The sequence below is a fragment of the Narcine bancroftii genome, chromosome 6 (genome assembly GCF_036971445.1).
Source record: "Narcine bancroftii isolate sNarBan1 chromosome 6, sNarBan1.hap1, whole genome shotgun sequence".
Classification (NCBI taxonomy): domain Eukaryota; kingdom Metazoa; phylum Chordata; class Chondrichthyes; order Torpediniformes; family Narcinidae; genus Narcine; species Narcine bancroftii.
The window spans coordinates 5,886,081-5,905,230 of NC_091474.1; the positions used below are offsets into that span (position 1 = coordinate 5,886,081).

General features: G+C 39.9%; 1 protein-coding gene across 1 annotated transcript in view; it reads left to right on the forward strand.

Annotated features, from left to right (window-relative positions):
* jph2 (junctophilin 2) overlaps positions 1-19,150 on the forward strand; it is a 100,859-nt gene that overhangs the window by 62,672 nt on the left and 19,037 nt on the right. The window contains exon 3 of the mRNA XM_069888153.1: positions 16,771-16,889. Within this exon, the coding sequence (XP_069744254.1) occupies positions 16,771-16,889 (119 nt within the window). The remainder of the gene's footprint in view (positions 1-16,770; positions 16,890-19,150) is intronic.

Below are 19,150 nucleotides of genomic sequence, written 5' to 3' on the forward strand. Positions count from 1 at the left end.
AAATGGGAGTGGGAACAAGCCATCTGGCTCATTGAGGCTGTGTCACCATTTAGAAAAATCATGGCTCAACTCCATGTACCTACTTTTACCCCTTAGTTCCCCTACTGTGCAAAAATCTATCTAACTTTTAAAAAAATACATATGGTAGCTTATACTGAGCAGAGAATTCTACTCTCTGGGAAAAGCAGTCCCCCTTCATCTCTGTCCTTCTACTCCCCAAAATCCTCACCGTATTTAAACATAATAACATGACAATTACAGCACGGAAACAGGCCATTAGGCCCTTCTAGTCTGCACCGAACCAAACACCCCTCTCTAGTCCCACCTCCCTGCACAATGCCCATAACCCTCCATCTTCTTTTCATCCATATACCTGTCCAACCTTTTCTTAAATAATACAATTGACTCCGCCGCCACTATTTCTCCCGGAAGATCATTCCACACGGCTACCACTCTCTGAGTAAAGAAGTTCCCCCTCATGTTACCTCTAAACTTCTGCCCCTTAATTCTTAACTCATGTCCTCTTGTTTTAATCTTTCCTCCTCTTAACGGAAATAGTCTATCCACATCCATTCTGTCTATCCCTTTCATAATCTTAAATACTTCTATCAAATCCCCTCTCAACCTAATACGCTCCAAAGAATAAAGACCCAATCTGTCCAATCTCTCCCCATACTCCAGATGCTTAAACCCAGGCAACATTCTGGTAAACCTTCTCTGCACTCTCTCCACTCTGTTTATATCCTTCCCGACAACACACAGCCTTAACACTCATCCCTTACCCCAATGAAGAAGTAATGAAGACTATCTTAGCTTTCTCTCCGCCTGCTTTCGCCGAAGCCTGATGAGCCAAAGCCTGGAAGTCCCACTCCTTCACTGGGCCACTCACTCACTGGGCCGCTCGCTGTCCCTCTTATTTATTGGCCTTTTACCAATTAACCCCTTCACACTCTCCTGTACGCTGGCTCGACCAATGGCCGCCTCCGACGCCGACTCCTCCCCGCAGACCCTGGTAAGAGACTTTTAAAAAAGTTTTCTTACCTGCCCCGGACTCTTTTCTTTTCTGTCCTTCTCCTCTCCTCTCCTCTCCTCTCCTCTCTTTATTGTTATCAATATGAGCTCATCACAAATGATAATGGATAACACCAACAACCCTATATGCTTTGAGACATGGTCTCAAAGCTATAGAGAGGTATGCTTCAAAGATATTCTCAAAGCATCCTTGGGGGTGGAAAAATGTAAAATACTGATTGATGGAATCTCTGTCTTACGATGACATAGAGGAATCTTCAGGAAGGTGCTTAACTCCTTGCCTCTCTTCAAGAGACAGAGGCCAAAGCAAAGTTGAAGGGGGATTTTCCACTCCTGCAAACAATCCACCTACTTGCTCTACTGTGTACCTTGGCAGAGGAATGGATCCTGCCAGGTCATCTCAGAACATACAGAACTGAAGTGAATGTAAATCATTCCTGATTCTGAGGAAATACCATGAAGATGAAAATGATTTTACTTATTAGTATGATACATTATTAAAAAAGGCAAGCAGTACAAACACAAAGCTATCTGGAAATTGGGTCTGCATTAAATAGCCTGCATTTCTAAGAGCTTGGATTTTACTTATCATAATTACAGAAACACAATTGTGAAAAGATTGCTCTGGTACTACAAAATCAGGAGCGAGAAATGATGCTTAGATATGATACACAAGATGTTGTTTGGGATGCACAGCTCCATTCATTTTATGAAAACTATTCAGAATTCCATTTCTTTATTCCTGCTTGTTTCCATTTCCTCAATTTCCTTATGATCCAAACATCTATCTACTTTTGCTTTGAATGTATTCAGCTTCCGCAACTCTAGCATAGAGAAAGCTAAAAATTTACAACACCATGAGAAGAAAAGTCTACATCTTCACATTGGAAAAATAAAACATATTCTGTCTCAGTCACTGCCACATGATTAAAACACTGAGAAATAAATATGTGTTGGTATATTTAAGTGCTGGATATAAATTTTGGCAGTGGTGTTATTTGGGGGCAGGGTTAGCTTAGTGGTTAGTGTGCCAGCAACCTGGGTTTGAATCTGGCCCTGTCTGGAACTTTATGTTTTCTCCATTTTAATTGGGGTATTTAGGCAGCTTGGGCACATGGGCGGGAAGGACCTGTTATTCAGTCTGTATATGTCCAAATTTTTAAAAAAATCAAGTTTGTAAATTGTATGAAACTAGAAATCTACAACTCTGTTGAATTTTAACTGTTCAAAGTATTAAAATGCCAACATTTTTTGTACTTTCTTTAAATATTATTTGTCTCTATTCATTTTTTTCCTTTTCTTATTCCTCATTCAGTGAGTGACTGGTCTTGAATCCTTTTTCATTCATGTGTTGTTCTTTTCACAATTCTTCAATCTCTTTAGGAGATACTCGGATACCTTATTTATTCCCCATCATTTAAAACTCTAGAATGTGTAGTGTCATTAGATGCCGAAAGGGCTTTTGATAGAGTGGAATGGGAATATCTATTTGAAGTTTTGAAAAGATTTAATTTTGGCCCTGGTTTTATCTCTTGGATTCATTTGATTTATCAAGATCCAGCCGAATCTGTAATTATGAATAATTAAATATCTTCATTTTTAATATTATTTTGAGAAACTAGACAGGCTTGTCCTACTAGCCCTTTACTATGTAATTTAGCTTTTGAATCCCCAGCAATAGCACTTCAAGATTCCAGTGACATTTGGGGAATTAATATATTCTTTGTTCCCATTTCTGTCCTTTGATGTTTAGTAACTTAAAGAAGATTAGATATATTTTTTCAAACTTTTAAGCAAGCTGTTTATCATGGTCTTAACATGCATTTAACTTTTAAACACATGGAGGCTCTGAGCATCGGAGACATTGGCAATAACAGACAGAATGGATCCATGAGTGTTTTTATTTGGATAGCTTGTTGGCCACAAGAGGTAAAAAAATGATTCATTATCCACCACCTACAGTCTCCAGCTGACCTTTCATCCACCTCCACAGTGTGGGCTTCAGACTTGCAATGTTCAAATATGGAAGGGAGAGACCATAAAAGGTCTGAATCATTTCTGAGAAAAGCAAAAAACTACAGAGGGCAGAATCTTGAGAAACAATGAAAAGCTAGAGGTGCTAGGTAGTATAGACAGCAGCCTCCTGTGCAATTGTTTAGTAAGCGTTTTGGGTGTGGACCTTTTATCAAGACCGACTCGTAAAAGGGTTCCTACCCGAAATAATGACTGGCTGTTTCTACCCATAGATGCTGCCTAACCTGCTATAATTAGGTGGCCACATAAAATTCTGGAGGGGAGGGTGAACAATTGGAGGTTCATAGTCCATATTCATCCTCCAGGCAGATTTTAATTGGAGTCAAAGGTTGCATAAACCTTACCAACATTTTCACCAGAAAATAAAAGGTGGATTTTTTTCAATGCTTTGCAGATTGTACAAAAATTCTGTCTTCCTCAAGTATACTTCTGGTGGCTTGCATTTCCAGCTGAGAGTGGAAAATCAGAAAATTATCTCTTGTTTCTCAAATGATCATCAAGAGTGCACTATAGTCTTGAGGTGTGAGACTCCCAGCAGAAGCTTGAGCAGAGTGTAGTATAAACACAGACTTTTAAGCAATTGGTCTTTTTGAATGTTTATTTACAGCCTAAGTATATTTTGAACAGTTTCAAAGTTTCAATTGGTGCTTTATATAAATTCAATACCATCTGTGTACAAAACATACAAACAACCAATCGTGCCACAGAGCAGTAGAATGCAGATTCTTTCACTGACTTTCATCAAAGATTCATAGTTCAGCTGAATGAATCGGACAAACAAATGTAGGAAAGAGACAGGACCAAGAAAGGAAATGGGTGAATGGAGAAATGGCAGGGAAAGGGACAGTAGGAGGGAGGGTCATACAGACTGTACAAGGTCCACAACTAAGCAATCAACTATTGGGTAGGTAGGAACTACACAGACAACACTGCATGAATCAAGCCTCCATTATCCCATTAGTACATTCTATTATCTTGAATTTTAAATGCACCTTTAATCTCTGAACCAAAGCACCTGTTAATAAAAATAGTATGGACACTTGCACGCCATGTCAGATACTTCAATGCTTATTTCAAGTCATGCTGTAGGTGTAAACTGTATTTGCAGTAATGTTTTGTGCAGTAGACTTGCCTAGGGTTCTGCTGAAGCTGGCCATCACATCCAGTGCAATCCTGCAACAAGCCAACCACTCATAATTGGTTGGCGCCACAGTGAATTTACCAGTTTCCCTTTGGAAAACAACTTGGTACAAGAGAGCCCCCCTTGCCCCCCCCCCTAGAAGGGAAGCATCGGGCATTTTTAATTGCACTCATGAGGGCATGCAGAATCGGGACCCTTCAATTTGGTCTAATCATGGCACAAGGTGATAAATATATACATGCTTGTAAACCTTGATTCCTTCCTACTTGGGTGTCAATCTCCAGCCAGTGTCCCGCCACCTTCTCATTTGTCCCATCACAAGCTTCAAAATTCACTCCTGCCACACTCCCTTCCCCCACACCAAATTATGGATCCAGGCAGTGCCAGGTTGGTTTAATGCTTCTCAATTTCCTTTTGCTTCCTATCATCAGTTCAATTTGGATTCAACTTGCCACTTTCTCTCTTGGATCACATGAATCTTTACTTCCCTAATGAGTTTGTCTGTGAACCTAGTTGATTAGATTGATTAAGTCAAGTGTTTTATCCTCATTGACCCGTGCTAGTTTCTCAACAATTGTAATCAAGGCACAACGTACCCTTAAAAATCTATTCTGATCATCCTTAGTCTGTTGCTTTCTGAATGATGATTTGTGCCAAATGTCTGACCGACAGGCCAGTAATAATTTGATCTATTTTTTTTAACACCAAAAACAGATGTCTTACCATTCCTGCAGTACAATGCCAAAGGCTAGAGAATGGAAATGGTCAGATCTTACACTATTTCCTCCTTCGCTCTATGCAGCCTTTATCAGGCCCCACTGATTTATTGATAAAATAACAAAACCCTGTACATTCTTCTCTTCTACCATATTTAACAACTCTGTTTCAACTTGACAACGATGTCTTCTTCATCAACTTCATGTGAAAAATGACCAAGAGCATTCAATAAAAACCATACTAATGTCTGCTGCTACTATAGACTGATTTGTTTTAACTATCCCTTAACAGTCCTTGCTTGTTTCAGATTTTTTTCATGCTCAGTACAGTATCAACTGTCAATATTTTACAACTATGTATTCCAGTACCTCTACTGTTAGTGGAGAAATGGTTCTAGAATTCTCCGCCTGAAATAAAATATGAGAATACATACATTCAAACCAAAAGTGGTTTATAAATTCTACTCCTAAAAATCTTGAAGTTGTCTAATACCTCTTGTGATGCTCTACTGACCATATATGATCAAAGATAAAAATCTAAAAGGTCTTGCATCAATGACATTATAGAATGTGATGTTTATTTTAAGCTTACAGCATTCTTTTATTTCCACAATTAATTACTCTGGAAATATTTCAAATATTATAATTTTACACATGTTCATAAATAAAAGGGCACTCTTAGGTCAGCAAGTAATCAATGAACCAAAGAGACTGCCTCACTTTGACTCTTCATGCACTATTTTTTGTTATTGTTGTAAGGTGGTTCATACGAATGTATGCTCTGTGATGTTGCCACAAAACAATGAATTTCGTAACTTGTTCATGACCATAAATGTTTTGAATTCTAATTGAGATTTTTGATCTCAGCCTTGTATTCATTTGTTTGCTTAAACTTTTTGATCAATACAAAATGAAATGCAGTTCTGCAGTGACCTTGCATCCTAATTATATAATGAGTTTGGAGTTATGGTTGCTTGCCAGATTTTTTTGAACTCTTGGCTCTGCTCGTGCATCTCCACTACATTCTCACGCTCTCTACCCCCACATCACAAACAATCAGATATTGAACTTGGGCATAGCTCTTGTAGATTCTAACACAACTTTATTAATGTACTCCTATCTTTGATGAGAGACACTGCAAAATGCACTATACTATAGGATTGCTAATTTCCCTGTTCCAAATTTAATCTCCCCGTGTTAGAGCATTGATAGTTGCTTGCGAAGGTTCTTTGTGGATTATGACAATTCCAGTTTTCTACCAATTGCCTGGCATTGACTGTCCTTCATCTATTTGACTGCAGAGGTTGTGACTACAAATTCATATGGGTTTTTCAAACATCTTGGATAAAAATCAAGAATTACATATGTGAATGAGTTTAAATTCTCATGACTTTTGGTACAGTTGCTTTCAAAAGCAGGCCTGCAACTAAAGATCGTCAATAAATTTTTACAGAGCAGCTAAAATGAGAATACTCCTAAGAACAGCTCGAGCTCTTAGACAATGAAGATTATTTTGGTCAAGTTGAAATGGCTGCACCTTTGAAACTGCTGGTATTAAGCTGCTTCCAGCTAGAAAAATATGGTGGTTCTAAATGACAGAAGGTGGTATATCTAGAATATATAGCACAGTACAGGCCCTTCAATGCACAATGTTCTGCCCACCCAATATAAACCCACTCCACCATCAGAATCAGAATTTATTGTCATGAACAAGTCATAAAATTGGGTGTTTTGGAGCAGCATCAAAGTACAAAGATTCATATTATAACCATCTTACAAAATTACTATAAAAATAACAAAAATAATAGGGCAATAAAACCAAGGCAATATCTGTGGTTCATTGATTATTCAGGAATCTGATGGCAGCGGGGAAGAAGCTGTCCTTATGCTGGTCTTTAGGCTCCTCTATCTTTATCCCCAATGGTAGCAGAGTGAAGAGGAAGAGGCCTGGGTGCTGGGGGTCTTTGAGGATAGAGGTTGCTTTTTAAGACATCGCCTTATGTAGATGTCCTTGTTGGAGTGAAGTCTGGTGCCTATGATGTCGCAGGCTGAGTTAACAGCCCTCTAGAATTTATTTTTGTTCAAAGGGTCCCAGGCTGCGATGCAACTAGCTTGAATGCTCTCCACAGTACACCTAAAGAAGTTTATGAGCTTCTTTGGTAACATATCGAACCACCTCAGGCACCTCACAAAGTGAATTGTGATTTCAGAAATGTGGAGGCTCCAGGACAGATTTTCTGAGATGTTGACACCCAGGAATTTGAAGTTCTTGACTCTCTCTACTGCTCAACCCTCGATGAGGACTGGGTTATGTTCCCCTAACGTCCACAATCATCTGCTCGGTTTTGCTGATGTTGAGCGCAAGGTTGTTGTTGTTACACCATTCATCGAGCTATATAACCTTTCAAACTAACCTTTCCCTCCCTCACAGCCCATAACCCACTATTTTTTGTATGCCCATAAGAGACTTTTGAATGTCCCTATTGTATCAGTCTCAACCACTACACCTTGTTGCTATTTCATTATTGACTCAAGATTTGTTGTAGAATCATTCTCCATTCATTTGTGGAAAAGATAAATGAGATTTGTATCTTTAATTTATTTTATTGTATGCAATTTTATTTGTTTAACTTTTATTTTTAAATAATTTTGTAAAAAAAATTTAAAAATTACAAATCAATTTGCAAGTATGAGATATATTAGAAATCTTTTCCAGAGATCTGATACCTTGACCTTTGGACTGGGTCATAGATTCAAACAGCACCGATGCCAGCTGAATCAGCCCACTGGATCTACACTACCCTCAAGCACTAATCCTTCACATATAAATTTATTTTCCCTGCATTTCCAACAACTGCTCCATCTGATTCGACCATTCACCTAATCACTAAACCTGCTGATTTACACATTTTTGGAATTTGAGGAAAATGGAACACCCAGAGAAAATTATCGTGCTCACAGAGAGAACATGCAAACTCCATGCAGAAAACACTGGAAATCAGGATTGAATGTGAGTCACTGGATCTATGAGGAGGCAGCTCTACTTCCTGCAGCCCATTCTTGGCCCTCTAGATCTGGCTGTGACTTGGGCAGTAATGGATCATGGATGACAGACCCGGGGAATGGGCTGAGTCAAATTTGCTTCCACCCATTTGATTCAACAAAGTTCAGATTTATTTTCAGAGTAAATACATGACATCAAATACAACCCAGAAATTCTTTTTTTCTTGCGGGCCAGACAGAATTTCTACTTCTCAGTAGTGCAAATAAACTCCTCAAGAAAAGATGCACATACAAAAGAGAGAAATATAAACAAAGAAAGAAATGTAAACATACATACAGAAAAAATAAATATTGAGTAATAAATGATGTGCAAAGTAAGAGTCCTTAAATGAATCTCTGCTTTTGTTGTTTAGGAGTCTAATTGTGGAGGGGTAGTAACGAGTTGTGGCATCTCTACCATACCTCTTCTATTGGCAGCAGTGAGAATAGAGCATGTCCTGGGTGGTGTGGATCCTTGATGATTGCTGCTGCTCTCTTGTACTCCATGTCAACGTTCTCAATAGTGGGGAGAGTTTTGCCTGTGATTTACTGACCTTTTGCAGGACTTTCCCCTCAGAGAAATTAGAGCCCCCATTCCAGGCCATGGTGCAGCTGATCAACACACTTTCCACTCCGGATCTGTAGAAATATGCCAAGGTTCTGTTGACATACTAACCATCTGTAAACTCCTGAGGAAGTAATGGCACTAATTTGCTTTCTTCATGCTGACATTAGTGCTTTGGATTTAGGAAAGGCCCTCTGAGATAGTGACTCCCAGAAATTTACATTTGCTCACCCTCTCTGATCTCTGGATTGTATTCTTCTGGTTTTCATCTCCCGAAGTCCACAATCAGCTCCCTGGTTTTGATGACATTGAGCACAAGGTTGTTGTTGGTGCCACATTGAGCCATTTTTAATCTCCTCCCTGTATGGTGACTCATTGCCCATCTTTATACAACCCACTACCGTGGTATCATCAACAAATTTGTAGATGGTGTTGTTGTCGTACTGAACCACAGTCATGGGGATATAACGATTAGAGCAAGGGGAAAAGTGTGCAGGCCTGTGGTGTCCCGGTACTGAAGGAGATTGTGGAGGAGATGCTCTTACCAATCCTCACTGAATGGGGTCTGGAGGTGAGCAAATTCAGGATCCAATTACACAATGAATTATTGAGGCCCAGGACTTGGAGTTTGCGGACAGTGTCACATGCTGAGTTGCTGTCAATAAACAGCATCTTGATGTACACATCCTTGTTATTCAGATGTTCTAGGATTTTATAGAGCCTTCATCTCTGGGCTAAATCCAAATAATGTCAGTTGTATTTCTATTTTTATCAAGCATGTAAGTGATGACATTTCATTTGACTATAAATCTACTGAGTAATATTGGGGAGGGAGAGGAAAAAATTTGATAAATAAATTCAGGTAACACACTGTCCTAGAGGAGAATAAGTTTAGAGAAACACTAAAGTTTGCTCGATACTAATTGCGGCACTGCCCGTCTGCTGAATAAAAAGCATGAAAGTTGTTAAAAATTTAACAAATCTATTATCCTTTTCCATTTTACATGTTTTGTGTTTGGTACCATATTTAATAACACATCAAGCCTTTGTCTTGGAATCTCACAAGATAGCAGAGAGCACATTGTCCATTGGGACTGTGCAGAAGAGGAAGAAATGATCTGTTCCTGGATGAGGAGATCATTATATGGTTTGGAGCTGGGTACATAAACAATAGGTTATCCATGTGGTAGGTTGAAGGAGAAGAGACACGGTGGGGGTAGAGGAAGACTAGGGAACATGGGAAGAGGGGAGGTGGTCTGGAATTTGGGAAGAGGAACAATTAGTAATTCAAGCAAATGCCAATGAGATAATCAGTCCAGCTTGGAGATGTAGGCTGTGATCCAAGATTCAGTTTATTGTCATATGCACAACATCTTTGTTTGCTCTGCAAAGGCAACCAAAAAGTCAACAAATGATCCAGCATCATTACTAAAATATGAAAGAGAATTTAAAGAGTTCTTCAGAGACTGAGTAGTCATGAATATTGCCGCCTACACTTCTACAGCCACCTCTGGTGCCCCTGTAACCTCCATAGCTGCATTACATGTTATTCAGCAGGGAAGCACAGTTTGGATCCCCATATCCATATTGTACCTTCTTGACCCTGGTTATAAATCCATGAATTGTTAGGAAGCTGTTGGTACCCAAGGCTTATCAGGAGGCCCCCGCATTGACACAAACCCTGGACCTGATTCATGGTTCCCAGAAGCTGATTATTATCAGTTTGTGAGCTGGTGTGAGGCCTTCGGCTGGAGTCCACCACAACACCACAATTAGCTATTTGCATTCCATGCAGCAATCCAGCAGGACTGACTTGAGTCTCCCGGACTGCTACATTCCTGTGGCTTGGCCCTGGCTGACCTGTTCCACTGCTATGTTTTTTTTCTTCTCTGCAAACTTCCCTTAAAAGTGACCCTCCCCCCCCCCCCCTTCTTCGAGGTGCTCTGCTCCCCGGCGTGTATCCACAATATCCTCAGCACCTGCATATACTGATATAGGGCTGCTGACTGTAGTCTCCGCCATCTTGGATATGGACCTCCAATGATCTCAGTGGGAAAAAAACTGCTGCTGGCCCAATTATCTCCCGGCTCTTAAATGAACAGGGGATCATTTGGTGGGAAGACCAGGCAGTAGGGCACTGCGGTGAAGCGCAGAAAAGCCATGATCCTCCTCTTTCCCCAGAGCCGCATCGCCATCTTGTCAAAAGCCACAAATAGAGAATAATAGAATAGCTAATTAAGACCAAAATTGTGCACATGCTGCTTGTTGTTCTTGAATAATCAATAATATTTGATCAATAATATTTTGTCCACATGACATCAGAATGAGTATTCTTGAACTCCATTTAAACATTAGTGTATATGCCTAGTATCTACCCAAGACCCAAAATTTGGAAGTGGGTCTAAATCAGTGTTCCTGACCAGATTCTGTAATTGGATTCTTAAATTGATTGAATAGCACAAAAAATGCATGCACTTCAGAATAGAATTTTGAGACTCTGTTCTTTCTTATTCAATTTAACTTTCATAATTTTCAACTCTCAGGGAAATTGCATATTCACCATTTGATAGTATGTTTTGAAGAGATGACAAAGAAGTTAGACAAGGGCAAGATAGTTGATGTTGTATGGATTTTAGTAAAAGTGCTCAACTTTACTCCCACACAGTAGGTTGGCACGGAAGTTTGGAACACACTGAATAGGAGGCCAACTCGGCAACTGGATGAAAAAAATTGCTGAGTGAATGTAGAGGGCTAGTTTTTTTTTAGACTGGAGGACCTTGGCTAGCAGAGTGCCTCAGGGTTTGGTACCAGGACCCTTGCTTTTTCTGATGTCCATAAATTATAGATAATGATATTTGTGTGGTTTGGTAAGTTGGATGATGACATGAAAATATGTGCTACGGTGGACAGTGAAGTAGGTTACCTGGATTTGCAATTGGATGTAGATTAGATTGCTGACTGGTCGAAGGAGTGGTAGATGCAGTTCAACCCAGAAGTGTGAGGTGCTGCAGTAGGGAAAATTGAACAAGGGCAGGACATGCTCTACTCCTAAAAAGTGTTACAGAGCAGAGGGACCTAGGGGTGTAGGTACATAGATCTTTAAAGATGCCAACATAGGTAGACAGAGTTGTGATGAGAGAGTTTGGAGTGCTTCCCGTCATTGGTCAGGGCATTGAATGCAAATGTTGGTAAGATACACAAGACATTGGTGAGGCCACATTTGGAATATTGTGTCCAGTTTTGGTTACCTGCAAGAGCATATTATAGAGTCAGAAAGGGTGCAGTAAGGCTTTACAAAGTTGTTGGCAGGATCAGGGAAGTTGTGTTACCATGAGACACTGGCCTGTTTTCCTTTAAAAAGGTTGAGGGGGATCTGATTAAGATCTATGAAATCAGGAGGAGCATAGATGAGGCGAATTGTGACAATTCTTTCCAAGATCGGAGAGTCTAAGACAAGCATGTGACAAGTTAAATTACACAAACTCATTACTGTTCAATGTTCTAACAATTTACCTTGTGTCACTTCACATTACTTCAGGCCTGCTAATTATGATTCACTTCGATCAGAAAGTTGTGTATTTATGGTAAATATAATTTCAAAACATTTTCACTTAAGTTTTGGCTGATACAATGGTGCAATACTCCAGACAATGCTTAATGAACAGGATAAGTTCCCTGGAATGAGAATACATAGAATGGGCATTAAAAGGGATAATTGATACAGTAATTCATATAGATGCATTACTGCTATGTCAGAAATTTGGCATGATCCCCTACTATTAGCATTTTTAAAACAATGATTCGTTTAAGGCTCGGTGTGGAGAGGCTGCCTGTGAGGGCTGGTGTTGGGCAGGCCAGGAAAAAAACCATCCATTCACTTCCCTCATTAGTCTGTCAACATGTGCAGCAGGTGCTGTTGGTCCTCGACAAAGGCCCATACCCACCGTGCTTGTCAAATTACAATCCTGTGCCCTGCATCTCCATGCTAAGCAACCACGTTGCTGACCCCATCCTGCCAAACACTAGCCCTTGTTGGTATTTTCTCCACAACAAGCCTCTCCAGCATGAGTGCCACGGTGTATTTGCATCAGAATTCCAGGCACAGCAGCATGTATCACACTGCCATGGCAGACACCATTTGAGATGTTAAACTGAAACCCATTGACCCTGTTCAATTTCGAGTGAGATATATCTGTGACCATGGACAAAGGGTCAGTAAGTTTTCAGATGACATGAAGGTTGGAGGAATTGTGCATGGAGATGAAGGTTGTCGAAGGTTACAAAAAGACAGTATGCAGAGAAAAGTGGCAGATGGATTTCAATCCAGATAAGAGTGATGTGATGCATTTTGGAAGGTTAATGGTCGGTTACTTAAGAGTGTGGATGAACAGAGGGATCTTGGGGTTCAAATCCATACATCCCTCAAGGTCACCGCACAGGTTGATAGGATAGTTAAGAAGGCCTATGGGATGCTGGGATTCATTAATAGGAGAATTGAATTCAGGAGTAGAGAGGTCATTTTGAACTCTACAAATCTCTGGTAAGACCACACTTAGAGTATTGTGTTCATTATAGAAAGGATATGGAAGCTATCGAGAGGGTTCAGAGGATATTTACCAGGATGCTGCCTGGATTGGGAAAAAAGTCTTATGAGGCAAGGTCAGCAGAGCTGGGACTTTTATTTTTGGAGCGAAGAAGGATGAGAGGAGACTTTATCGAGGTCTACAAGATTATGAGAGGCATAGATAGGGTGGACAGACAGTACCTGTTTCCCAGTGCAAGATCTGCAAACACCAGAGGACATGTGTACAAAGTTAAAGAAGGGAAGTTTAGGTGTAACATCAGGGGCAAGTTTTTTTCCCCCCACACAGATTTGTGGGTACCTGGAATGCCTTGCCAGGGATGGTGATGGAGGCTGAAACATTGGGGGCATTTAAGAGACTCTTAGACAGACCCATGGATTAAAGAAAAATAGAGGGTTATGGAGTAGGGAGGGTTTAATACTTTAAGGAATATATGAGTTAGTACAACAACAAGGGCCTGTACTGTATTGTTCTATTGTTAATAAATCAATATTCTGTGGAAAGAGAAAGTGGTGTACTATTGTCCTGAGGTATTATTCCACCGACTACCACTAGATTATCGTAGCTCTTCCAGATTATGAGAAGGAGGAGAGATGATCATAGTTGTGTTACATATTTTATTCAAATAAGGGCAGTGACTCTGGAGAATCTGTTAGTTAGATGAATCTAATATTTGTACTTGGACCAAGTTTTGCACTTAAGGTTTCTATTCATTTTGGTACTGTTAACATTTTGTTTTTGACCTGGTAAGCCTCATTTCAACAGTATGTTATTGGCTCTCATGCTGTCATTAATTAATTCGGTGTTGTCCTTGGCTCCATGGTAGCATGTTCATTTCAGATTCAGAAGATTGTAGGTTTGATACTGACTAGGCTGATATTAGTCTATCATGGAGGGGGTGCTGCTCTGTTGGAGATGCCACCTTTTGGACGAGATGTTAAACTGAGAACCCATCCACTATCCTGTTCATTGTTTATGTCAACCACGATCTAATCTCCTTTTCATGCTGTGCACTGATTAGCATGTCTAATTAGGCTAACAATGACTTTCTAATCATGACTTTCTCTTGAGAATATAGCAATAACTTCCCTGCTTTTAAATTCTATCTATCTAGAATTAAAATCCAGGGCTTGCTTTGTTTTTTTTTGCTCAGCTGTGGCACAGGTTTTATTCATGGGTATGGTTTCCTCATCAATCCAGATTTACCTCTGAATACTGTGACTGCTACACTCTTCCTCTCAAGATGCACTGCATGTATCAAGGTACAAATGACTCTTCTACAAGAGTATGCATGTCCTCCTTATTTTTGAATGTCCCCCCACAAAATGAGATTACTTGCAAATTTAGAAATTACAGTAAAATCCTCATTATCAAGAATTCAAGCAACTGGCAAAAAAATAGGCAAATACACTTATCCAGCATCTACCAATTCCCATAGGTGCTGGATACTGGGGTGGGGGGATGGTGTTACCAAATATAATGATTTTTATCTTCCCCCATTCAATTTAGTTAAGGAACAAAAGTCGCAGAGAGACGCAACATAAGAAATGGGTCTTTCAGCTCACAGGTTTAACAGGAAAGTCTGCAGATACTGGGATGGAATACAATACAGGAAAGTGCTGAAGAAACTCAGCAGGTCATGCAACATCCATAGGAAGTAAAGGGCAACCAATGGTTCAGTCCTGGGCCCTTCAGCCCATTAAGACCATGCTGACCATCAACCACTCATTCACAACAATCTAACTTGGTAGCTTTACCAAAGCAGGTAGTGCTGTGCCCAAGCTCCGGAGACCTGGTGGTGTCAGAGTGAAGTTTCCATGTCTCCCACCAACCATCCAGGTTTTTCTCAGGCACTTCTGTTTTCTCTCATATTCTAGAGACATTAGCTGGTACAGCAGATGGCTCATAAACCCACAAGTTGGAGAATTGGGGTGTGTTAATGGGCAATAGCAGTTCACAAATTGTTAAAAAAGTCTCCTTTTGAAATGCTTTGATGAAAATCATAGCATTGTTTGCCAAGAGCTAGCTACCTTTTGACAAATTGCAGGACACTTAGTTGAAGCCAGCTTGTCTTTTTGGTAGATTATTAGATAATAGATGTTCAAATTACTCCTAAAAGTTGGTTGTTTTGGCCAGAATTATATCCATTATGTTTTGTTCAAGTAAGTAAACTAATTAAAATGTTTCAGTCATTGTCAACTATTTTCATTGTTTTTATTTTTAAATGGGCTAAGGCTTAAATCACAATTGTCATCAGATTCAACTGGATCACGAGCTGTAAACATACAAAATACTTCAAATAAACTGCTTCATTAATCAAACGAACTGTAATGATGCCAAATGGGCAGTTGAGCTACTTGTGAAGATTGTGGGGGTAGGAAAGCAGAACATATTAGATTTTCGTTGTATATAATTTAATGCTAGTTTGAAATTTAAACTGAAAATCCTTTATTTCTCACCCTGAACACCCAGGATGGGGGGAAAAAATAGAAATAAACGGACGGCTAGTTTTCAAATCTCGCAGTCTCCAGCAACCATCTTATCCAGCATCTACCAATCCCCATAGGTGCTGGATACTGGGATTTTTACTGTATATAACTTTATTCATTATTCTTATCTTCCCCTTTCTCCCCCCCCCCCCCCCACTTCCCAATCAAACTAATTAAGGAACCAAAGTCACCGAGATACAACAATAATAATCAAGTCTTTCAGCCTACAGGTTTAACAAGAAAATCTGCAGATGCTGGGATCAAATACAGAAGGTGAGGGTGGAGGAAATGCGAATACAGAAGATCTATATTAATCCATTAATCGTCAGTTTAAAATTAACAAATTGCCTTTGGGACTGTACAGCTGTAGTTATGAAATATAAAAATGTTAATCCCATAAACTGTTGGAAGGTTCCAATAAAGATGAAAATAAGGCAAATTTCAATTCCTGCAAGAAAGAAAAATAACTAAAGCATTCATGAACCCAAAGTTGACATTTTGTGACCACAAAATATTTTTTTCATTGGTTTGATATGGATATATTTTGTAATTGTTACAATGTACATGAAGTGTTATTAAAAATTAGCTTAGTTAATAAAGATCAGGCTGACCTACTGGAAATTAGCGATAAGGGCTAATTAACTTGGGTGTCACATTTTTTATAATTAAAATAGGCTTTCAGTAATTTCCCTATGGACTACATAGTGTTTGCTCTCTCTAACATTTGCTTATGTGGTAAGTTCATGGGAAGAACCTCCTACTGGTAAAATGCTGCCATTGTTCCATTCTAACTTGATCTATGTACTGTTTTACTTGGTGAACTTATGTATGGGTCAATTTGCTAGATGGCATGAAAAACTTTATTTCGATTGTATCTGCTACACATGACAATCTTGAATTTCAAATTTCTGATTTTTGCTTCAAATAGAGGAGGAAAAAATAACAGTACTACAACTCACCTTTTCCAGGACAGAGAAAATAAAAATATGTGTTCCTTCACCGGCAAAGTGAAATCATGGAGGTTGTTGACATCTGCATCTTGGGACTAATACTGCGTACTTTATAAATGATGCTGAGTTCTGCAAATCCTTCCACATGTTGGTGGATTTAGCATGCTGTTTGTACTTTTAAGTCTGAATCTATAAAGACATTTAACTTTTCCCTTCAGGTCTTCGCATGCTAAAACAAAGGCAGAAGCAGCAGATCAGGCGTCTCATGCTGCAAGCAATGAATCCAGTATTGCAAGGGCAGTCGCGAAGGAGCTATCTCCAACTTTTTACCAACCAGGTACATTTTACAATTTAAAATTACCAGTATATGAAGATTTTGATTAAAAAATGAATAGATTCTCCCAAAGAATGGGAGACATTTGAACAAATTCTGAGTAAGTTAGCTATAATTTTGTGGATCTAATTTCCTATTCTTAGTGTGGCATCTCAAGTTCCTTTTTATAGATTGTGCTTCATTTCTACAGTAGTCAATTCAACAAGCTGTTTTCTCCCAGTGAATTACTGATTACATCAAGTTACAATAGGAATTTTAAATGTGTGCCAAATTCAATTTAGAATTAATAGATCTGCTTGGCATAGAATGGGATAGATCTACTTCAATGAAAGATTTTAATGGAGTTTTCATGGATATGCACAGATGAGTGCATATTTGTGGGGAAGGCTGATGCTAGTGAGATGATCGAGGAAGAAGAGCTACAGCTGAATACATTTTTGCTGATGAATTAGGAATAATGGTTTTCCTGACTCGAATGATATCTTGTGCTTTTCCACCGTTTCCTGAAATTGGTGAGACTGTTTGGCCCTGGAAATGTTTGGGAGTGGGTCATGAAGGGTAGAACATTGACTAAAAGTCAGGGTCTTATTTTATACAGGTAAGCTTATTGAATTTGGAAAATAAGTGTCAAAATCTGGTGAGTATTGGGCTCAGTTTTGATCACCCAGCTATAGGAAAGAGATTGTAAAGCTGGAAAGGGTGCAGAAAGGTTTCACAAGAATGTCGTTAGGATTGGTCAGCTTGAATTATAAGGAGAAGTTAAATAGACGGACTTTTCACCCTGGAGCTTGAGAGGTTAAGGAAGAGCCTTGCAAAAGGTTTATAAATCATGAAGGGCTTAAAGAAGATTTTAAAAAAATATCTTAACCACCTTCTCCTAGAACTGGTGAATCTAAAACCAGAAGGGACGGATTTAAGGTGGGGGAAGAGGGTAAAGATTTAAAAGGCTGAGGGATACCTTCGCTCAAAGCATGGTGAATATAGGAAATGAATTGCTAGAGGAAATGGCAGAAGTGAGGAAAATCGTAGTTCAAAAGACACTTCATTATTTTATAGGAGAGGTTTGGACAGATATGGGAATTCAGGCAAATAAAACTAGCTTGGTTGGATGAATGTTAGGCTGAAGGGCCTGCTTCCAGATTCTAAAATACATTGCCAACTTGCTCACAAGCATCTAATAAAAAAACATTTTCCTCATGAATCCAGAACTTATTGCTTGCTTTTATATGCGGAAATTCCTACGGTACAAGAATTGCGACCTACATGAATTTATAAATACCACAAGACATAGGCAAAATAGCCTAATTCTGTCCCTATCAGAATCTGCTCCACCATTTGAATCATGGGTGTGTGGAGCTGGCCACAGCCAAGAAAGACACAGCCACCACATTGAATGTCAAAAATGACTTTTATTCGAATTCAGCACGTGCCCCTTTAATGGCAGCTTGAGCTCAGTCACTGCATGCATGGTGATGTCATAATCGCTGCCCCAGGCGCGTGCTGGGCAGGAGACTTGAGGCAAGGAGAAACCCTGACGGCGCCATCTTTCCGTGGCTGCCCCGCCACGTGTCGTTACACGCGGGGCTGGTCCGCCATGAGAGAGTGCGCCACCACACAACCACCTCCCAGAACCGGCTATGCGTCCCGCCACTTGGGCGGGTAGCCCTGGCATTTGGGCATGGCCATTTGCACCAGCCGTGATAAGTCCAAGTGTGCTGCCTTCAAACGGTCCACGGTGAAAAGTAAGTTTATTTCCCCCCCATGTCCAAATTGTTACATGCAGGGTTGGTTCGCCATGAGAGAGTGCGTTGCCACAGATGATGTATTTTTCCTCTCAACCATTCTCCTGCCTCTCCTCATATCCTTTGATCCACTTTCTAATTAAGAACCGATCAACCTCCACTTTAAATATACTCAGTAACTTGGCCTCCACAAAAGTCTGTGGCAATGGATTCCACAGATTCACAACCCTCAAGCTAAAGAAATACCCTCATCTTTTTTATGTTCTTTTATTCTGAGGCTGTACCCTCTGGCCCTAGACTCACCTATTACTGGAAGCATCTTCTCCATGTCCACTCTACCAAGCCCTTTCAATATTCAGCAAGTTTCAATGAGATTCCCCTCCCCGCCCCCATCCTTCTAAATTCCAGCAGTGCAGGCCCAGAGCTGTCAAGTGCTTCTCGTACGTTAACCAGGATCATTCTTTTAAACCTCCTCTAGCCCTCTCCAATGCCAGCCAATCCTTTGTTAGATATGGGGTCTAA